Source organism: Passer montanus, unplaced genomic scaffold (genome assembly GCF_014805655.1).
Source record: "Passer montanus isolate IOZ18808 unplaced genomic scaffold, ASM1480565v1 scaffold15, whole genome shotgun sequence".
Classification (NCBI taxonomy): domain Eukaryota; kingdom Metazoa; phylum Chordata; class Aves; order Passeriformes; family Passeridae; genus Passer; species Passer montanus.
This window is the reverse complement of record NW_024362051.1, coordinates 13,858,433-13,881,601: the sequence shown is the minus strand read 5'-3', so window position 1 is coordinate 13,881,601 and position 23,169 is coordinate 13,858,433. Positions and strand designations below refer to the sequence as shown.

Below are 23,169 nucleotides of genomic sequence, written 5' to 3'. Positions count from 1 at the left end.
AGGTTAGTTCCAAGGAGACAAACCTGCTTTATCCCCTCAGTTTTGTTTCAACCCAAAGAGACAAACTTGGTTTATCCCCTCAGTTTAGTTCCAAGCAGGCAAACCTGGTTTATCCCCTCAGTTTAATTCAAACCCAAGCAGGCAAACCTGGTTTATCCCCTCAGTTTAATTCAAACCCAAGCAGAAAAACCTGGTTTATCCCCTCAGTTCAGTTCCAACCCAAGCACACCAACCTGTTGTCCTGGGATTGTTAAATCTGATGGTGGAACTGCAACCTTCCAGTCCCCAAAAAATCACAGTGGGTGCAAACATTTCACAAAGCCAGCGTGACGTGTGTCCATATTCTGAGGTGTTTCTTTCTGCCTCTCCAGGTGCAGGTGGTGTTTGTGTGGAGCACCAGCCCTGAGCTCCATGTCCTGCCCTCTGGAATGTGGGAGCCACAGAGGAGCTGTGAGAAGGTGAGCAGCTCCTGTGGAGTGAATCCAGCCAGAATCCCTGTATTCCCTGTACTGTGAGATAAGGAACACTGGATGTGAGCACACCCATAATTCCATCCCATAACTGCTGTGATTATCTCCCGTGCCGGGCAATTTTCTGCTCATTTGTCTGAGGTGAAAGTCAAGCACACAAACCCAGAGCACAGAGCTCAGCTGCTGAATAGAAAGTTGCTATTTTGACATTTTGCAGACTGGAACTGTACTTTGTAACACCGATGTCCTCTCTCTCCACTCCCCATCACATTTGTAAAGATAATGGGAAGCTGCGTTTCCAAAGAGCAAAGGATGCAGGATGCTCTCCAGCTCCAGCCTCATTCAGCTGGATTGATTTTAGCATAACTCTTCTCACACATAAGCAGCACATTGAGAGCTGAGTGCACTGAAGCCTAATGGGTTTAATTTCTGTACAGCTGGGCTGTGACAAAGCTCCCTGAGCCATTCCAGCTGTGCCTCTCCACTGAGTGGCCCTGGAGCAGCCCCTCCTCAGGGACGAAGCTCCACACAGCAGCTTAACCTGGGGAAATTCAGTGTTTTATGAACACCTTGGGTGCTAAATGGCAGCAATCCATTGAGAAAGGCAAATCTGTTTGCCCGCAGAGTGGGTTCATCAGAAAGTCTGTGAGTGAGCATAAAAAGATACCATGTGCCACTGCCACTGCATGTTCTGCTTGGCAAACTCAGTTTGGCTGTAACAAAAAATGGGTTTGTCCCACAAGGCCTTGTGATTGTGCCCTGGCCCAAATAGTTTTTCCTTTAAAGGAAAACATTGCATCAAAAGAAGGACTAAACATAAGGAAGAGGGTGATTTGTACAGCCTCGTTTGGGCGGGCTTTGCCTGGTGGAGGTTGTGAAACGTTCCAGTGGGAAAAATGAAGATATTCAGAATAGATCTCATCTGGACAAGTCAGGTGGCCTTGCTAAAGTTTCATATTTTAAGGTGGCATATCAGACTTTGTCCTCTGTAATCTTTGTAGTCCCTCCTTCAGATCCATGTGGAGTTTTTCCCAATTTTCAAACTGTTAAAGAGTTCCCGGTGAAGGAACTCCTGCAACTAATTCCAGATGGAAGAGTTATGTGTGCTGGTGATGGGGGAAGCAATGACATCCCACGAGCCACAATGGCAAATTTAGTGGCCATGAGTGTTTTATTCTGTAGTGAGAATCCTGATGAGGGATCGTGGCTGAATCCCAGCCCTACAGTAACAGCAGCAAGTGTTTCAGTCGTTGAGAAATGACTTTAATCATTGTTTTCCATCTCTAAAGTGCGAGTGTACAGCGATGTACGGAACAATCGGGAATTATGGGCAGAGCCAGGGACAACCTGGAGAGGAATGACCTCAGTGCATTCCTCATTGCTCCATCCACCCATCATCCACCATCCATCCATCCATCCATCCATCCATCCATCCATCCATCCATCCATCCATCATCCATCCCCCCCATCCTGGCACAGCTGGGCACCCCCACCCTGCCCACCCCATTTCCTCCTCTCTGCACACAGCTGTGTGTGCCTGCTCAGCTCTCCCAGGCCACCTGAGGAGTCCCTTGTGCCCTTCCCTGGGCATTGCACCCTCCCTGCCCTCAGTAGTTTCTCTGGGAATCATCGGGAACCTGGGCAGTGCTCTGGGCACTGCTGTGACACGAATCCTCCTGTCCCTCCTGTCCCCGCTCCTTCCCGAGCACAGCAGGGTCCATTGGCTCCCCTGGCCCCGGGGCAGGGCAGTCCCGAGCGCTCGGAGCCGCTGGTTCCGCGGGGCTCGCCCGGCGGTGCGCGGTCAGGGCGTGCCCGGGGGCTGGTGCCCCGCTCCCCGGCCGGCGGCGGGGCCGTGCCCGTTGCGCTCGGGCAGGGGCTGGAAGGTGAAGAACTGGCAGTGGCCCTGCTGCCCGCCGCCCTCGCGGGCCGGGCTGAGCAGCGAGCTGCAGTTCCTGCACTCGTGCAGCGTGCACAGCTCCAGCTGCGGCTGGCTGATCCTGCTCACGTAGCCGGGGCTGGGCGAGGCCGAGGATAAAGTCCTCTGGCTGCCGCTCAGGAAGCTGCCGCTGTCTTCCAGGGAATCCCTGCGGGCGTGCTCCAGCGAGCAGCGGTTCCAGGTTCGGTAGCTGTAGGGCCACCAGCCCAGCTGCTTGCGCCGGTGGCACTGGCACCTCAGGATCTGGATGAAAGCCCTCTTGAACTCCTTGCTGGAGCAGGGGTAGATGATGGGATTCAAGCAGCTGTTGAAGTAGCCAAGCCAAAAAATCACCTTGAAGATCGTTTCAGGGGGCTTCAGAGCTGAAAACAGGGATCCTGTCCAGGGAAAACAAGCAGAGAATATCTGAGATAAGGGGTTGGTCTGCCTTTAGGAAGGAACATGTTCATCAGATCACTGTTACAATCTGTGTCTTAAAACTCTTTTATGCATGTTGCTTTCAGTGTTGGTCTTCTGGTACTAAAATGCTATTTTTAAAGCTAATAAGGAAATGTTTCCCATCTGAAAGCTAAAGGAGCACATCACTGATGAAGGGTAAAAAATAAGAAGCAGTCCTTGTGTTTATAGGCCCACACCTGCTGCAGGAGCATCTCCTGATCCTAGGGACAGATCAAACCTCCCTTGTCCAGGCTGTTGCACGAGGCACACAAGGAATAAGGCTGTGCCTTCTTCAAAGAGCTTTCAAAAGTAATTTTTAAAGAAAAGTGTTCCCAGGCCCCTCAAAAAGAGCATTTTCAGACACACCTTAAAACTTCTAATACATCCTCTGGCAGCTCCTGAATGCCCTCCATTTATCCAGATTACTGTGAGAGTTCAAACCTCCCGAAACCTGAAGTTAATTGGGGAACTTCCCACATCTCAGGCATTCATAAAAATGGTGTAACCCAAACCAAGAGGTCATTCTGTGGACACTTCCCCTTCCCTTCACAACCAAACAATTTTCCTAATGAGGCTGCCCAAATGAAAATCTCACACTGGGGAATCCACTTCCTGTCCTTTCAGTGGCAATTGATCAGCTAAATTTAGCAAATGGGGCTGGAGAAAAGAATGTATGAGATTTTTATGGCAAACAGATCTGGATCTGTTATCCATCCAGGAAAACCCCTCTGTGTCTGCCTCAAGTGACCAAGGAGTGGGGATCCAGGAGAGAATTGCTCTGTCAAGGATTGGAGTTGGGTTTGCAGAGCCTTTCAAATGGAAGCTGACAGCCCAGCCTGCCTGGGAAGGAACCTTTTCCTCTGGAGTGGTTTCGGATTAGCTGGGCTGTGAAAGCAGCTGAGTCAGTGGTGGCTGTCAGGAGGGGAGGGATGTGATTCTGGGCACGGTTCCCATCTCACAGCAACGCAGAGGTCGAGCCTGGGGCCTCAAAACTATGCAAGAGCACTTCCTCTGCTCCTGGGCAACAGCTCTGGGGTGCCAGCACAGCCAGCACAGCGTGTGTGGGGCCAGGGCTGGGCTGCACGCCCTGCACGGAGCCTCCTGTGCAGCCAGATCCCAGAGTTTATCCTGGCAGAGTTTGGAATGGTGCCAGGGCTGGGCTGCACTCTCTGCATGAAGGTTCCTCTGCAGTCAGATCCCAGAGTTTATCCTGGCAGAGTTGGGAATGGTGCCAGGGCTGGGCTGCACTCCCTGCATGAAGGATCCTGTGCAGCCAGATCCCAGAGTTTATCCTGGCAGAGTTGGGAATGGTGCCAGGGCTGGGCTGCACACCCTGCATGAAGGGTCCTGTGCAGCCAGATCCCAGAATTTGGGAATGGTGCCAGCTCTGGCTCTGCCCTGGGGCTGAGGAACTCAGGGTTAAAAGGAGAGTTTAAAGGGATTTCCTCACTCAGGGTTAAAAGGAGATTTTAAAGGGATTTCCTCAGGACTCTGCACTTCAGGTTTTACAGGGCTCCTGTAGGGTGAGCCCCTGTCCCTCAGGGCTGTGCTGCTGGCAGGGATCTGCAGGGTTTGGTCAAAGCCTTTTCTGTGCAGCTGCTGCAGATCCTGCAGGTCCTGCCTCCATCCTGATGGATGCTGCAGCAATTACAGAGCACAATGTGTCAAACATCAGAGAAACCATAAAATGCATTTGAAAAATTTCCAGCATGCACCAAATCAGTGCAGCTCCCAAAACTGCATCTCCTGAATGTCTCGGGTGAAGGATTCAGTGACAATTCCTGGGATTCCATGGAATGAGCTATTACATTCTCATAAAGCTTTAGAAAAAGCTGATCTAAGTTTAGAACTGCAGCCAAGAGGAGGAGAATGCTGCTGCATCCCATGCTCAGCTGCAAAACCTTTGCAGGGTTTGTTTTGTAAGTGATAATTGCTAATATTTCAATTTAGGGAGAAGAGAAGCTCTGTGGCTTTATAAAACAGCTACAAAGCACCATAATGTACAAGGAACACTTTGGAGTTCACACTGATAAATTTCTTTAATTGTTTTCTGGAATTCCTTTAAAATATAAATTATTTTTAGCTCTTAAAGTCTAGCAAACCTCATGAAGTGGCTCAGGAGCCTCTATTTTTTCTGTGAATTGGAATCCACAGAGGTGGATTGAAAGGTCTGCCTTTGTCTGCCTGATACTGTAACAGCTGAAAATCTGTAAGACATTCCTCTACCAAATTTTAGTCAGATTAAATGTAGGCAGAGAAAATGCTATAAATAAATAAAATAAATAAATAAATGAGGAATTGTACAGGCCAGATAAAATGAGTGAAAGTCTAGAGATGAAAACTGGGAACCAATGCAGATAAACAAGCCATGCTTCTTACATCTATATCACACAAGAATTTACTCCTGAATTTCTCAGTTTCAAAACCCTTCTATTATTGTAGCTAAATGCTGATCTTTAATTTTATTTATTTATTTTAATTAACCACAATGCCTTCTATTTAGCTGCATTAACCTGTCAGGAGCAAACAAGTGTGGGCTGTTTTGATGCCTTGACAAAATGTTAAAGCAAATTCTGCTGGACACACTTGAACACCAGACTGATATTTCCTGCTCTAATCTCCAATCACTTCCCCACTGCAGCCTGATAAGGAGATTAAATATTGCCCCGTGCTGATTTAAACTGCTCTTTAAAATGCTTGGAAAACGTGCCCGTGGTTCTCTCCTCAGTGATTTATTCCCTGTGGGGTGGCCAGAGGGAAATCCCTGCTCCAAGTGATTGCTCTCCTGGTGTTCCACGTTTAACAGCCCCACTCCAAGGGATGTGTATTTTCTGCTCACTTTTATTTCTTGGCACTAACCCTGTGATTCATTAATCACAGCACCACAATCTCCCTCCCACTGCACCACTGACACCAAGGAGATTTTACACAGCACAAGTGGAGAACAGGAAACATTTCAGAAAATCAGCTGCATCAGTTTGGAGGGATCCATTTTCTGCCCACAGTCCCCAGGCTCGATGGAGCTGTGGAGCTTGGAGATACACTGAGCAAGTATCATAAAAAGGCATTAAGAAGTATTTTATTTCGGAAGAACTAATTTCATTTAGGCTCTGACTGGTTCTTTATAATGAATGCTTTATTACAGAGAAGTCAGTCAAGTCTTCTCAATGAAATTAGGGAACACTGTGGGAAACAATTTGCCATATTAATTCTGCTCACATATTCTGCGGAATATGGAGGGAGAGCACCACTGAGACATTAAAATTCAGAGTCCACTGGAGTCAGGGAAGTCCTTGAAACCCTTTGAAAAGGCTCCTAAGGACTTCAGTGGACCTGGGAAGAGTCCTTAAAATATCAGGGTGGCCAGCAGGAAGATCTTCTGGAATGGCTTAATTGTTGCACTCTTAATTAAGGGAAACTCGTCACTGAAGGAGGTTTTAATTAAACATTCATTTTTAATGCATTGTGGGTTTGATATCAATTAAGTATAATAAATTACTCATAGAATGATCAGTTCTGCTCTGAATTTGATACTTAGATTAGATAATAACTGGGGAGGAGTACTGTGGATTCCCTGGATTTAAGGACAAGTCACTAGGGATGAATTTGGGGCTGTCAGGTGCTGTTTTCTGTGCCTTACAAAGGAATTGCATTTCAAAATCTTCTAAATCCAGTTTTGCTGAGATGAAAACACACTTAGGGGGGAGAGTGTTGAGCTCCTCTCCAGTTTCCTGGAACAACTACAACATCTGGATTCATTGCAATACAATGGTGCAGCAGTCAGGTAAGGGCTTTGCTGTGTGCCACTGGATATTCCAGCTGGGAAACTGGGGATCTTGCATGCCTTTGTCATTGTTTGAAGGTTAAAGAGCCACAAAATATGAAACTCCTTCTCTCTATTAATAACAGGTTGAAAATGAAGTGTTTCAAAACCTCCTTGTTTGCACACCATAAAATAGAAAGGGAGAATTGGTAATTAGTGACGGGGTACAGGTACCCTTGGAAGGCAATCCAAGGCCAGTCTTCTTTCAGAGATTCCAATTTGGTGCAGATTGGAGCCATTCTGACTGGAGTTAAATCTGAGCTTTTCAAGAGAAAATTCCAAGGTTTTAAAAACTGCTCTGGTGGGGGAAAGCATTGAAAAACACCAAATGGTAACAGCTGAGTCCTGAGACAGGGAACGCAGGAAACTTCACCAGCATCAACCCCCATCTCCATCTGTCCCCCAGGAGTCAGCTTGTGCAGAAATGAGCCTTGCTGTGCAAGGAATCTGCTTTATGATGGAGCTTTCCCTGGGAAAAGGGATTGATCAGATCTGTGCTGCGACCAGCACGAGCCTTCCCAGGCTGGGAACCTCCGTGTTGCCCTGGGATTCCTGCAGGAGCCACAACTCCTGGAAGCTGCTGATGGCTGAGTTCCGTGCACTGTGTGCACAGGCAGCACAATCCTCCCTGCAGGAGCAATCATCTGCCCCTGAGCAGAGTGTTGTGAGTTTAGAATGTGCTGAAAGGATGTGGCTGCCTTTTGTTGAAGCTTCCTGCAGCCCTTCGCACCCCGGGCTCAGCCAAGCCAGCGTGCCAAGGTTTTAGAGCTAATTGGATTTCTAAAGCTCCCGATTTCTTCCCTTCCAGCATCCAGTGTTTGTTTACATTCCCCTGGACTTATTTAATATAGGGGAAAAAATCCAAACAGTAAATGTTTACAAACAGTAGATGATGAAGTGGAGAGGATGGTTATAAAACTAAGGTTGGTCAAGCTGGGAGGCTGCTGGAGAAGAGGATTAGGATAACAGGGAAAACAGCTGGAAAACAGTGAAAAATGATCTTAAGAAACACAGAGAGCATCCAAAATAAGCAGAATCAAATTCAATAAGGAAAATGAAAGGAAAACTGGATAAATGATGAGTAACAATGGGTAGCATACAAATGTGATGGGGCTCCAAGTCTGGCAGCTGTTATTCTCAGAGTAGTGATAGGTACATCATGAATATCCTGGAATTATGGAATGATTTGGTTTAAAGGGACCTTAAAACTCATCCAGTTCCACCACCTGCCATGGACAGGGACACCTTGCACCATCCCAGGTTGCTGAGAGCTCCAAAGTGTCCTGGTTGTGAGGAATTTATGTCCTAGGACTGACAACCTGTAGCAGATGCCTCATATTTCAGATGAACAAATCACTGCAGTGAGAACAGCATGAACTTCATTCACAATGACTAAAATTTGAGAGCTTTTGAAAGGCTCTGAAAATAGAAACTTATCTGGAGTGGCCAAAATAAAACCAGGGCTTCAAGGAGTACAGATAGGCATGAGCTGTTTTCCCAAACCCCAGAGCTGCTACACCTCCTTGCATTACAAGCAGTTGCAAGGCACAGCAGCTACATTTGATTTCTGAAGGGACAGTGCCTTGGGTTTAAACACAGAATTCCTGCCCTGGGCACCAGCTCTCAGCCCAGCCCAGCTTTGTGACTTACACCACTGAGAGAACTCGCCTGTGTTCAAACTGTGCTGCCCTCAGACAAATATGATAAACCAAGATCAGTTTTGGGCAGAATCTTGCTCAGTCTCTAAAGCTGGCAGTGCACAGGGACACAAGCACAGCATTATTGTTGCTATTAGTTAGCCCAAAAGAGTTACAGCTCCTGACTAGACAGCTCACGAGCCAAGATTATCCTTGTTTTGCAAGGATTAGCTGATTGAGGGAGTCTAGAAAAGCTAATCTGAGTCTGCTGACATTTCATTTATTGTACTTAAATATCTGCAGTTACTGGACATGCTCTGGTGTTTTCTCTCCTCCTTGCTTCTGCCTGGCAGCTGAGCCAATCTGTCCTGGCCGTGGCTGGCAGGAAATGGCTCCAGCATGGAGCTGAGCGCTGTTACAGAGGTGCTGGACGAATCTCCAGGACAGGTTTTGGCTCTGGTCCCTCAGAGATGGGTGGTTCTTGCTTTCCAGTCCGCAGGGCTCACCAGAACAGCTCCAAACCTTGCAGTGGGTCGTGCAGGATTGTTTTAGCAAAGATGTGGAAAACCTCCTGGCTCTTTGGTCCTGGCAGTGTTCCACCTGAAGCACCTGAGACCCTGAGCTCTGGCCTTGGGTGCTTTAGGATTTGTGGATTTCTGGATTTATGTCCCTCTCCTGAGTGCTGCTCCTGACCTGAGCTGCTCCAGACCCTGAGCTCTGGCCTCGGGTGCTTTAGGATTTCTGGATTTGTGTCCCTCTCCTCAGTGCTGCTCCTGTGCCCTCCAGCCTGAGCAGCTCCTCAGGTGTTTGCAAACCCCTCATGTCCAACTGCCCTGCAAAAAGCAATGTTTCCTCTGAGACTCCCTTCCCTCCTGCCTTTGATTTTAAGAGTTGGGACATTTCCTCTCACTGCCCAGTGGCTCAGTCCTGATTTTTTTTTCCCCTTGGATCTCTCTGACCTCCTGACCAGGAGCTGCTGCCATCCCTGGGGCTGAAGAGTCAGCACTGGGTGATTTCTCTGTGTTTTTTTCTGCATTGCTCTGTATACTTGTTTCTGTGACACTGACCACTGTAGGATTTCCCTTTGTTCCTCTGACACACAAATCCAAAGCCTACAGAGGAATTACCCAGGAATTTGTGCAGTTTCCCCTCCTTTGATAACAACTTTGTCCTAAACGCCAGATGTCTGTAAGTGACTGGTAACTGATACCCTGTGCAAAGCAAAGGCTTAAACTGGGGCTTAAGGGAGGCTATTTCAGTAGGAAAAGAAATCATCCTAAAGCAATCTGGTGCTCCCCACGTGCCAAAACACTCTGTGCTGCTCAGTGAGTGCCCTCAGATGTTTGACTGTCCAGTTCCTGCTGGCTCCTGTCAGCTGAACTTTGCACCAGCATTGACCTGCCGGATTGCCACATCTCAGGAATTTATCTGATTCTGTAACTATGAACTCGAGGCCATTGATTCCAGAGAGCTGGACGGGTCAGGGAGGGGAAGAGGAGGCAAATGAGGTGAAGATAAGCCAGGCCTAAAGCCCTGCAGAGACAGAGCCCAGTGGCACTGCCAGCACCAGACCTAAAGCCTGGAAGGGTTTCCCATGGAAACCAAGGGGCCTAATTTGCTATTTCAGAGGTTGACCTGACATAACATAAATCTACATTCTGTACTTAAACAGCATTTTATTTTAGGAATAATTTCGTGTTGGCTGACCTTCAATGTGTGGAACATTTTATGTTATTTTTTATTACTTACAGAGAGATTCCAAAAGCCTGATCCATAGTGACAGTCCCACCAGGTGTATTCTCATCCTGGGGCTCTTGGGACCTCTCCCATGTCGGTTCAGTTCCAAGAGTTTTATTTTTCTTTGCAGGATCTGTGGGAGCAGGCTCTGAACTGGGCAGTGGATCCTGCTCTGATCTCCACTGGAATGATGCAGCAGGCTGGGGAAGTGCCCTGGTTAAGAGCCTGGTGAGTTTTCCCTCTGGGAATGTCTGGGAGGAGACTGGGAAATCTGCTCTGACGTCTCAATTTACAGGAGTGACACTAAACCTGTCCTTATACAATCCTTCATTTTGTATTCATCTTTTAAACAAAGGTATTGACATAAAATTGGACACTTCACTGTTTAAAGGAGGGAGTTTAATGATTGTTACCTTAGTTCTGCAGGGCTCTAGCCTTTAAATAAAAAGAATCACTTCTACTCATCATTTATCAGCAATGAATATTTAATGTAGTCCTACTGCCTAAGGAAGAATTTGTATGAAAGGGATGAAAAGAAACATTTATTTTAAAAAACCAAGATATTTACTCCTCAAAGCTGAGTCACTGAATTTATGACAGTGACACTGAATTTATGACAGTGACAACAAGTTGTCTCAAAGACACAAATGTCTTTAGTTTATTTTTCATGTTGAATCACAAACAATTTTGAGTGGCAGGGTGACTGTTTGCACAGGCAGGGAGCTTTTATAAATGTGCAGCCAGGATGTTCTGCAGCTCCATTGCTGCCTGGAAGGAATATCCAATAGAGGAATAACCCAAATTTCTCACACAGCCTTCCTGACCCCAGCTCTGCCTCCCCAGGTGCTGAAGGCAGCACAGCTCAGAGCCCCAGACCTGACTGGGGGTAATTCAGTGCTGAGAATTTAATGCTGCTCAGTGCCTGTGCTGTCAAGGCTGCAATTCCAATCTGCACTGGATGCAGAGATTTCCTTGGGATTTTTGCTTGAAAAACACTCTGGAAGCATTGATATAATTTCTTTTCATTTTTCCAAGCAATCTGCCTGCTTTCAGCACCACAGCTGTTCCCAGGCATAGCTGCCACCTGATGGAGTAGCTCTGGGCTGGAATATCAAATGGGGAACTGTGGAATAAATTGAAATGCCAGACTGGAAGAAGAATAATTTTGCCTGGGAAACTCAAGGAATTGCTAAGAATACCAAGGAAACTCTGCTACATCTAAGTAGACTTGTTCAGACCTGGGGCTGTGGTGCTGCAGAAATAACATTCACCAGCTTGGCACATGTTCTGTGGCTGGATCCACAGAAATCCAGCTTTGCCAACAGCCTCCTGCAGAGCCGTGGAATTACTGAGGGGAGCAGGGAGCAGGGAAATACAAACAGAAATAGCAAGGATGCAGATGTGAGGGTGTGATTTGGGTCACTGGGGCAAACAGGAGCTGTGAGAAGGAGAAGCTGAGGAAGAAGCCTGTCCTGCAGGAAGGGAGCTGTCTCAGCTCCAGGGACAGTGGAGAACCTGGAAAACATCAGCACCTTTTGGATTCTACAGTTGCCTATCCCAGGAATTGATTTCATACCACTGGGTGCTCTCTAAAGGGTTTTTAAGAGCATTTCACTGAATTTTGTGTCTTCAAGATCCACAGCAAAAGGTTCCTGCTGTGAGGAGTGCAGCTCACAGCTCCTGAGGAATTCTTTCCCCTCTGCTGCAGTTGAGAGCAGCTGCATTGTGCACGTCAGGAAAGGGACTTTTCCCACCTGTCCTAGTGAGCAATGCTTGAATCATGCCTGCCATCCTCAACTGGCTCTGCACTGATACACACAGATAAAAATACAGGGGTTGGACAGTGCTGCATCATAAATTTAGAAAGGAAAATCAGGGACAAGGGATAAACCCAGCCTATTCCTAGTCAGCAAAACCAAGGGAGAACACCCACTGTGGAAATGCATTTGGATCCAGTGTGGGCTGCTGTGGACCCCCTCTGTCCCCTTTTCCTGACAGAAAGGGGATTCCAGCAGTTTTATGGCACTGCCAAGAGCTCACCCCTGCAGCTCTTCCTGCCCTCAGCTCTGGGGTGCCAGTGCCCCCACCTGGGGGTGCTGGGGTCACAGCCCTGGGCTGGGGTCCCCAGCTCTGGTTTGGTTCCCAGCTCTGGTTTGGTCCCCAGAGTGGGTTTGTCCCCAGCTCTGGGTTTGTCCCAGCTCTGGGTTTGTCCCAGCTCTGGTTTGTCCCAGCTCTGGTTTGTCCCCAGCTCTGGGTTTGTCCCCAGTACTGGTTTGTCCCAGCTCTGGGTTTGTCCCAGCTCTGGTTTGTTCCAGCTCTGGTTTGTTCCCCAGCACTGGATTTGTCCCCAGCCCCTGTGCCAGCCCTGGTGCTGTGCTGGAAGCTCCAGCCTGTCACCCACTGCTGCCTTGTCACAGTTTACACAGGAGATAAAATCATGTCCTGGCAAGCAATCAGTTCTCCCTCAGGTGGTTTAACAGGCTCTCACTAAACTCCCAGAGAGCCCAGCAGATCTGAACTCCTCAAAGGGAAGGCTGACACTGATGGGAGCTGGTTGGTGGCTCCCTTTGCTCCTGCCCTGTGTCCCTGGTTTTGCTGGGCTGGCTGAGGGGTGGCAGTCCTGGCTCCTGCCACCCACCCACACGAGCTGCTGTGGTCACGGCTGCTTTTTTTTCCTTCAATAATTCAAAATCAAGGAGGGCATCTGCTTTATCAGGGGATCATGACCTACTGCTACAAATCTCATGCTGCTCCATATGGTGAAATACATTTCTATCCACAGCTGGGTGTTTTGGTTGTTTTATGTTATAAACTTCCTCTACGAGCCAGCACAAGGACTTAAACTTCAGTAGCCAAACAGAACTTTACTCATGGTTTTCCTTCTGTCTGGAATTTTTCACATCCTTAACGTGACCTTTATGCAAGTGTTGAGTCATAAAGATTTTAAAATTCAATATAATAAGCTAGAGATGACAAAGTTGCCCTGCCATAGCTGAAGCAGTAAAGATTCTTAATGATACACAGAAATTATAGTTTTATAATACTCCACCAGGACCAGGCTGCTGAACTCAGTTTAGTTTTCTACAACAAACTCTAAAAATATTCGCTTAGCACTCAATCAGAAATGTTTTGGTTGGGTAACTAAGTAAACACAAATACAGAACATTAATAAAGGCTTTTTCTCCCCTTTCTTTATCCACCTCTTTCCATAATTAGGCTGCCAGATTGTCTCAGAGAAATTAATTTTGGACAGATATTTCTGAGAGCTCAGTAATTGACTATTTTGAGATACTCTCCTTCAGAGGCAGTGCTAATATTAAAAACAATACAAGAACATTTCACAGCTTTGGGCACACTGAGCAATGTGTTAAGGCTATGCCAATGCTTGAACAGTATTTTAAAGTTGAAAGGGAACAAAGTGGCTGCCAAAAGAAAAGCTCCCATGGCAGTGTCCAAAAGGAGAGCGACTGACACCAAGGGAACCTTCCTGGGCATCTGGGGGATCTCCTTTGCTTTTGGGATTTGATCAGTAACGTTTGAACTCACAAGTGGATGGAACTTTTCGGCTTCCCAAAGCTCAGGGGAATTTTGCCCCTCACAATTAACTGAGTTAATTTCCAGTGAGGGCACCTTAAAATGCCAAAATCCTGCTGTTATATCCCAAACCTGGGGCAGTGCCCCCCAACATTGCAGGGCTGCAGCTCTCTGGTCTCATCTGGGATTTGGGGTAAAGCATTTTGGTAATGTTTCTGACACCTAATTCAATTCAACAAAGGGGGATTTAAGATATGAGCTCTGGAGAAATTGTCCTCTGGGGTGACACGGGCCCTGAGCACCGTGGGTGAGCAGCTTTGTGCAGCTGCACAATTCCCAAAGTTCCAGCGTGACTCTTTGCACATCGGGACTTCCCTTCCTTTCATTCCCTTCCTTTCATCTGCTCACTGCAGCTCTCCCAACAGAATCTCCTTCTCATCCATCCGAGTCCTTTCCAAGATAATTCTGTGGGATCCAACAAACCCACCCCGACCCCTGCCCTCGCATCCCCAACTCACCCAGTGGCAGGACAATGAAGAAGGGGAGCCAGCACAGGATAAACATGCCAACCACAATTCCCAACGTCTTGGCCGCCTTCTTTTCTCTGGAGAATTTTAAAAGTTTGAAAGCTAAGGAGTTCCTGGGGTTGTGACCCTTGGATTTGGTGTTGTTCAAGGAGTCCTCGTGAACGTGCTTGTAGTGAATCCGTAAGGTCAGCTCCTTGGAGTTGGACATTTCCTTCATCACCCCAGCTTCCAGGTTCCTGGTAGTCCTTTTGGCCACGATGTAGACCCGGCAGTACATGACGAGGATGACGATTAAAGGGATGTAAAAGGAGCCCAGGGAGGAGAAGAGGGCATAGAAGGGCTCCTCGGTGATCCGGCACTCCCTGTCGTCCTGCGGGGCCGGCTCCTTCCAGCCCAGCAGAGGCCCGATGGAAATCACCATGGACAGGACCCAGACACCCAGGAGCGCTAAGATCGCCCTTCTCCTGGTGACCAGCGTGGGGTACTGCAGGGAGTAGCGGACCCCGATGTACCTGTCGATGGAAATGGCACACAGGCTCAAGATAGAGGCTGTGCAGCACAGCACATCCACTGCTGCCCAGATGTCACAGAATATCCTCCCCAAAACCCAGTAGCCAAGCACTTCCAGCGTGGCAGAGAACGGCAGGACGGTGAAACTCAGCAGCAGGTCTGCTATGGCCAGGTTAATGATGAAATAGTTCGTAGGGATTCTTAAATGTCTGTTGCAAGCCACTGAGAGAATTACCAGGATATTACCTATGATGGCAAAGAGAATAAAGGCACCGAGGATCAGCCCCACAATGATCGCCCTGCTGGTGGCCAAGGCAGGTGAATCCAGGTCGCTTCCCGTCTCGTTGGAGTTGTTTGCAGAAAAATTGCCATAATTTAGTGCAGAGCCTTTGAAATATCCCGGTATTGATGTATTGGATGTATCACCAGGGTAGGTATTCATCTTAAAATTCATCCTCCATAGCAAGCTGGGCTCGTATCCCTCGGCGAGTCAGCTCAAAGTCATCTCCGGCCCCGCGAAGTGGCTGCAGAGGCGCGGGCAGTGCGGGCAGGGGAATTCATGGTCCCGGGGAGCCGCAGCCCGGCCCGGGCAGCCCGGGGCAGCCGAGCCGGGCACGGGCTGCTCCGAGCCGGGCACGGGCTGCTCCGAGCCCGGCACTGCCCGCCGAGCCGCTGCAGCGGCGGCAGAGCGGCAGCGGAGCAGCAGCGGAGCAGCAATCCTGCCCGGAGCCGGGGGAGCTGCGCTGCTGCCGTGCCTGACACGGGGCGGGCTCTGCGCTGGCCCCGGAGCGGCCGCGCCGGAGGCGGAGGGACCGAGGGACAGAGGGACCAAGGGACTGAGGGACAGGGGGACTGAGGGACTGGGGCACAGAGAGACAGAAAGACAGAGAGACAGAGGGACAGAGAGACCGGGGGGCAGAGGGACAGAGAGACAGAGACAGAGAGACGGAGGAACCGGGGACAGAGAGACAGAGGGACCGAGGGACAGGGGGACCGACGGACAGGGGGACAGAGCGATAGAAGGACCGAGGGACAGCCCCAGGTCCCTGCGCGGCTCCGCCGTGCGGGGCCAGTGCGGTGACCCTGCGGTGGCTGGGCTGTGACAGCGCGGGGCAGTGCGGTGGCGGGGGCGGTGCGGGGACAGTGCGGGGACAGTGCGGTGACTGCCGGGGGCTGTTGGTGACTGTGCGGTGGCGGTGCGGGGACAGTGCGGTGGCGGGGACAGTGCGGGGACAGTGCGGTGACTGCCGGGGGCTGTTGGTGACTGTGCGGTGGCGGTGCGGGGACTGCCTGTGACAGTGCCCTGCCAGTGCGGGGACCTGCGGTGGCCGTGCGGGGACAGCGGTGAGGGGACAGCAATGGGGACAGCAGTGAGTGAGGGGACAGCAGTGGGGACAGCAGGGGACAGCAGGGAGGGGACAGCACTAGACAGCAATGCTGGCCGGGAACATGACGATTTTTCACTCGTTGGCCACAGGACCTTGCAGTGCAAACCTGTAAAAAACCAACTGCATTGTCTGAGAAAGAATTTCCTTGGTAGGACGTGGTGAAAAAAGCAGTTTTGGGACAGAATGATCTGTTACCCTTTTGCCGGTTAAGGAAATATATTGGAGTTTATTTTGTGAGTCACATATCATTTTAGAGAGCTAATCATCTCCTAAGGACAAATAGCTTGGTTCCAAAAAAATCCCTGGGTTATTTGTTCTATTCAATATTCAGTACTGCTATTCAATATTCAATGATGGCATAAAGTTTCTAATTAAGAATCTGATAATAAAATAAAATTGTAGCAGATCAGCAAAATCTTGATGCTGTTCTGTACTCCTGTACCGGGCACATCTGTGGCTCCATCTCCTCTTTTCCACCTCTGTAACTTTTCCAGCAGAGTTTATTGTGAACCGCAGCCCTGAGCAGAGCTGAGCACCCCAACCCACAGCCCAAGGGAAGGCAGAGACAAGGATTTACTTTAGGAAATACTTTACCTTCAGTCCTCTGATGCTGAAGTATCTTCCTGAGTCTTTGCTCAGGGCTCTGAGGTCACTGATCTTGTTAACTCATCGTAGCTCTGGGAAGAGTCCTCCTCTTACAGTAGCCTATAAAGCAAAATATAAGGAATGATTTATTCTGTAGATAATGGCCTTTAATGTCAGAAGTGGTTTCTTGGTTTCTTCATCTTGTGACGCTTTAGGGAGAAATCTCAGATCTTTAGAACTCAGTGCCATGAAAAACAACAAGTGAGAGATTTGCTGAATATAAAACTGCCAAAATCCTGTTCTCAACTTTCTGCCATCAGATTACGTCCCCCAGCTGTTGTCTGCTGTCCTCTGGGTTACTCTATATTGATTTTCCTGTTACAAAGTGTACTGTGTTTAAAATAAAAACTTCATATTTAATAAGGCAGCTATGGCTGAGAGTTGCAGCTGACTGCTGGTTTTGAGGACAAACCTGGTAAACAGAAGTTGAATTTTAGTCAGGGAGTGCATGGCAGATGTTGGTGTGGCCCTTCCCAGCAGCAGGGCTGTGGCAAAGCTTTGTTGTTCAGAAACTTCTCTTTGAAACGCTCACAAGAATGACAGGATGATGCCATGGAGTCACTGGAGGGAGGAGGAACAAACACTGGATTTATGAGCTTCAGCTCAGCCTTTGTGCCCTGCCCTGTGCACGGCAGAGCTCTCAGTGCTGAAGAGGCAGGCAGCAGCTGCACTGGGGCATTCATCCTTCACACTCCTAGCTCCTCTGGGCTCCACTCTCAGCTCTCTCTGTGATTTCTGACCGTGCTTCTCTGCCTTGTCTGTGAATTCCTCAGGGTGGGAGCTCTGCCCTGGGGCCACAGCTCTGCCCTGGTGCCACCCAATGCAGTCCTGGTGGCACAGAGGGCACGGAGTCACTGCAACCTCCCTCTGCTGGGGGCTGAGCTACACCCATTTAAAATAGTTTGATAAGATCAATAGCTCAGACATAACCCTGTTACAGCCTTTGGCACGTGAGAAAATGTGATCAGTGCAGAATGTGAGAGGTTGGGTAAGGAAAGCTCTGTGAGGGTGTGAATTGTCAGCTGGCATCGTGTGGGACATGCCCGGCCTGCCAAGGGGGACAGAGTGCCCTGAAACTGCTGCCTGGCTTTGGGCACACTCCAAGCAGACTTTGTAGTCCCAAGGAACCAGATCTTTCAGCAGCGTGTCCAGGACACAGTGCCCACAGCAGAGGAGAGGGCAGAGGGAAGGGAAAGGGCCCTGACTGCTCATGGCTGGACTAAAACATTTGCTCAGCACCGGGGCCAGTCTGCTTCCCTTCCTGGAGCTGCATTCTGTGCCCTCTGGAGCAAAGAACAGACAAAAAACATCCCATTCCAGGGGCCAAAGGAAGACAAAGCTGTGGCTCATCTCCCACAGCCCCTGGAGGAGCCAGGTGTGTTCTCCCAGCCCTGCTCACCAGCATGCAAAAACAAACCCTGGATGATCACGAGCCTGAGCTGGTGAATGCTCACAGATTGCTCTGAGATCTTCAGCAGCAGGTGCTGTAAGAGAAGCAAATGTATTGAAACTCAGATTAACCAGCATTAACTCTTTCCCTGCCTGGGGGGAGGGATGGAATAGGCACTGCGAGAAAAGGGAACTTTTTCTGCCACAGGTTTGAGGTGGCACTTGGAGCCAGTCAAAGACACCTGCTCCGAGAAGTGCAGATAGGATCCATGGAAAAGTTCCTTTCATCCAGATGAATCACAGTGTTCAGTGAAAAAGAGAATTTAATAACCCAAAGATCCTAGTCAATTATACTTCAGTAATGCTCCCAGAGTCCTTTTTCAATGGCTCCTTCATTGAAAGAGGAGCCCTTTAGCAGGGCTCAGCTTTGTAAGGAGCTGTGCTCCTTTCCCTCATTTGCAAATGTTAAAACATGTGCTGGCATTTGGATCTGGCTCTGAGACACAGCAGAGACACTCCCAGAGCCCTTCTGAGCTCTGCTCCTAACTGGGCATGGGGATGAGCTGCTGCAGGAGGTAAATGGGAATATCTCCATACAGTGTTGCACAACCCCTCTCGAGCCTTTCCATCTCACTGCTCTGCTCTTCTCCCTGGTATTAAAGCATTATCAAGAAGTGGAGTGAGGAGCTGGGCTTGGGGAAGGTTTCTGGTGTCATTGTGGGTGGGTGTTTAGGTTCCTGTGATGAGGAATTGGATCTGCAGCTCTGAGAACCTGTGAATGTTTGGCTCTAGATTGTGTTCCAAACAGAGCTTCTCTGTAGGAAGGTCCTTAAAATTACATTGATAAAAAGATGAAATTTGTCTGCTTTTGATAGAAAGGTCAGTGTTAGCTACAGAGCTGCACTTGATTACTGCTTGTTTTATTAATTACAGTGGATAAGGTTGGTGCTGTACCTTTGCAGGGCTGGTACAAGGCTCCTTCCTCAAGTCTTTCTTCTGGAAACCACAAAAAATCACACAGTGCCATCCACAAAATGTATTTCCTTCATTGCCATTCTTTCTGAGGGACAGAACTTTGTCCTTCATGGAAAACCGCTTTGTCTCAGCCAGAATTATAAAAACTTCCCACAGACATTGGAAATAACTGGATTATGGTTTCCTCACCTTTCCTCATTAACAAGGAACACATTTCCTTGGCACACACAAACCCTGAAACCCAGGAAAGAGAATTTCCATGATGAGAAGTGAAAAAATACATTTAAAATGCTAATTTGCAGTTGTCCAATGGTGATATTTAGAGCCTTGTGGGTTTATTTTCAGAGTAAGGGAAATATCTCTGAGGTTTGTATTAACAGCCAAGGTTATTAGCTGGAACTTGCCAAAACAGGATTGCACACACTTGCAATTTGGAATAATCTTTTTTTTTTTGTAGTTATTCAGTGCTTGTCATTTTAATGTAAATAGGATTTCAAGAGCATTTTTTGGGTAGAATTAACTAAAATACAATTATTTTCACGCTGTCACTGGCTCTTAAATCCCCTCCCAGCCTTAGGTTCTGCAGGCTCATTTCTCACACTAAACCACGTTTTTTCTCACTGTGCATTTCTGCCAGAACTGTGCTGGAGGCTCTCAAAATTATCAGTAATTTCTGTTATTGATGGAGGCCTCATCTCAGAGGCTTTGTGAGGGTGATGCCAGCAATGGACTGTGCATTGGGCTGGGAAAATCAGTGTTTGGGAGAAGTGAGCCCTGCCTGGAGGAGAGAGGGAGGAGCAGGACAGGGCAGTGCTGGGCTCTCCTGGCTGTGCCAGTGGCACCTCCTGCCCAGAGGAGTGCAAATCCCCCCAAAGCTCTGCCAGCTGCCCTGAGGAAAGAGGATTTCTGCCTGATCCCACCTGGAGAGGATCCAAACCCAGGGAACTCTCTGACTCTGCAATCTGTCAGAGTTTAAATCCAAATTTCAGGGAATTTGAGGGAAACAGGAGAGGGGGAACAGCTGAATTCTGGTGGGGAGGCTGGAGGGGTCACGAGGCTCTCCTGGAAGGATCCTCTCCTTTGCTCCACATTTCAGCGCTTTCAGAACTTGCCTCTTTTAGGGTAGAATTATAATGGAATAAATGTGAGGTTTTAATCTCTCTGTTGTAGAGCTGAGAAATTCAAATTAACACAGACCGCCCAGTCTTTTTTAAAAAAGGCTGGCTATATTTAGTTACATTAAATAAGTTAAACTTCATTGAAAATATTTAACCTGAGACTAAAAGGGCAGGAATTAAATGGTGGAAAAAGAAAACCATTTTAAACACAGCACAAAGCTCCTGTTACTCACTGGCATAAACCAACGTTGTGCCAAGGGCTGAGCAAGATGAGGAGCAGCTCCGAGGTGCTTGTGGCTCATGAAACAAGCCCTGATAAAGTGGCTGAGGTGACCACAGTGCTGTAAATCTCCACACCTCAGGAAATAAACTTGGAGATGCATTCAGGCTGGATAAAGCTCCTCCTGCTGTCACAAGTAATTAACCTCATTTCTGTGCCTCCTTCTCAGTGATTTCTCCATCTAAGAATGAGTACCCAGTCCAGAGGAATTGGTAACACAACAGAAATGTGGCTGGGAAAGGGATTTTCAAAGATATCTGGGCTGAGTGGGAATTTTGCTGTCTTGAGAGTTTTCACCTTCATCTTTAAGCACCACAAGACCTCAGAAACTTCTGGAAACTCCTCCTGATCTGTGCACCAGGATTATTTCTGTACCAGTGACAGCCCTGCCTTTGTTTTTAAATACCCAGGTGGTTTATTCTGCCTGTAAGAGATCACAGCAATTTGGTGCTCGAAGTCCTGGGACTTTTAAATTTCAACTTTCATTTTCCACGTTGGAAATTTGCGTGAAAGATCAATATTTCCTTAAAAAAAACCAACCCAACATAAACTTATTTTCCACTCCTCTCCACATCACTAAGCTCTGATCATGGTGTGCACAGTGTTTAATTTCAGTTTTATGACATTTAGAACTTGCAATTGCAGCATAAATGTCTTATAGGCACTGAGTGGCTGGGCACCACTGCAGCTGAACACTGAAATTCATCTTTCAGGCGTGATGTACACCCCATTCTGATGTTTTGCCTTGATGAAAATGCCTGGGGGAGGCAGGGAATGACTTTTATATTTGCAATAATACAGGCCTTAAAATACGGACCGAGATCTTAGTTCAGTGAGATTGATATCAATCTATCATCTAATTTATCTCTTCCTTTAATAAATCTGTACTTAGATCTATTTCAGGGTATCTTTATTGGAGTTTAGCAGTTTTTCTGACCTTGAAGCATTTTTGACACCTAGTTGTGTTAAAATATGGGTTTCTCTGAGGAGAAGGAAGTCTAAACTCCCTGTCTTGCTGCTTCCCTGAGAAGCTGGAAATTTATATTCTTCCTCCCTAGCTCAATAATTACCCAGCCATTCCTTTGCTGAACTCATTGCAGCAAAAATAATAATGCTAAAGGGCAGAATTCCTTGGAGAAGGATTGCAAGTGGACAGAAAGCTGCTTTGGGTGCAGGGTTGAAAACATCAGGATAATAAGGAAGCAAAGGACAAAGAGGAGCTCTTTGCTCTACAGGAAGGGAATGAAAGGAAGAACTTCTGGGAAAATGAAGCAAAAAGAAGCAGGACAGTGACTTCTGTCAGATCTTCAAATGTGCCAGTCCTTAAAGCTGTACATCCAACTGGAGAGGGAATTTTGCACAATCCGAGTCTGGAACTTGCTGAGAGCAAATGTCTCGTTTGTGTCTTCTCTTCTAAGGGAATCTGGACCCTCCTGTTAAGGAGGGAACCAAAATATTCCCTTTTCTCATCATTAACACTCAGCTTGTGAGCCAGGGGTTGAAGTGCTGCTGCTTCTCCTCCTTCACAGCAGAGCTGGAATGCACAAACACCTCATCACACTTTAAATTATGCATTAGTGGTTTCACACTCCTCAGAGCAAATTAAAGAAGCATGTGCTACTCCATCTTTTGGAGATGAGTGTAAGAGACAAATCAAGGGATTTTTCCTTTTAAATTCAAAGTTTCAATGTATTTTTCAGTGGTACCCAGTGCATCAGTTGAACTCTCAGTAGCCAGAACACAAACTATAGGTGGAACTGTGAGAGCTTTGAAGAAAAGAATTAGAGTTTGGCTTGTATTTTCTGTTAAATGAACACTGAACTCTTCTTTGAATTAATGTTAAATATTCATGAATCTGTAATTTTTCCCATATTTTGTTCTTGTGAGAAGCCATAAAAATCTATAAGCAGTCTTTATTTCTCCAGAGAAAAATTAGGTGAGAGAAAACATCTGTTTCTGTCTTTTTCCTGTCAAGATCTGGAATAATTATATCAACGATTTAAGCAACTGGGAAAGACCTAATTCTATTTAATTCTGATTAAATGTGCATTAGGTATGGAAGCAAACTGCACTGTGCATTGTGTGGTAGTGGAGGGCAGCAGGGGAGCAATGGGAGCGTTTATTTGCTGGAACTGAACTGATCCTGCTGCTCCCCACGCTCCTGAGCTGATGTGGCTGCTGCTGTTCCACGTGGGAGCACGAGAGGCTCTGGAATCACAGGGGGCTCATCCAGGGAAATGCTGGACTTAGAAAACCCAGAGCGCTCTGCAGGTCTGGCTGGGATGATCCCTGCTCTGGGAGCTCACTGGGCTCTGGAATTTGGGAGCTGGGAGCAGCTCCTGGGCTGAGGTGGCCCCTGAGCTGCAGGCACTGCTGGGGCAGGAGCAGCTCTGAGTGCCCAGGCACAGCTCTGGATCTGGCATTTGCCACACACACCCAGGCACAGCTCTGCATTTGGCATTACCCACACACACCCAGGCACAGCTCTGCATTTGGCATTTGCCACACACACCCAGGCACAGCTCTGCATTTGGCATTTGCCACACACACCCAGGCACAGCAGGGCAGAGCCTTGTCCTGAAAAGGTTCCCTGTAACCTCCCGAGTGTCCCCTCTGGAAGTGTTTCCCAAGAGCAAAACCCAGCATTGCTGCAGCTGCTCCAGGCCTTTGCCTAACTGAGACAATGAAGAGGATTTGATTCGAATTTACTTTTTTTTACACTACAAGAGATATTCCTGAAAGCGTTGGAAGTCACCCTGAGT

At 47.9% G+C, this 23,169-nt stretch overlaps 1 protein-coding gene across 1 annotated transcript; it reads right to left on the bottom strand.

Moving 5' to 3' along the window:
- Positions 1 to 1,711: 1,711 nt before the first annotated feature.
- On the bottom strand, positions 1,712 to 15,256 carry ADRA1B (adrenoceptor alpha 1B). Its single transcript, XM_039701707.1, has 2 exons — positions 14,094 to 15,256; positions 1,712 to 2,783 (listed from the first exon to the last, which is right to left on the bottom strand). The coding sequence occupies exons 1-2, from the start codon at positions 15,064 to 15,066 to the stop codon at positions 2,272 to 2,274; spliced, it is 1,485 nt and encodes a 494-aa protein (XP_039557641.1). The 5' UTR covers positions 15,067 to 15,256; the 3' UTR covers positions 1,712 to 2,271.
- Positions 15,257 to 23,169: the final 7,913 nt, after the last annotated feature.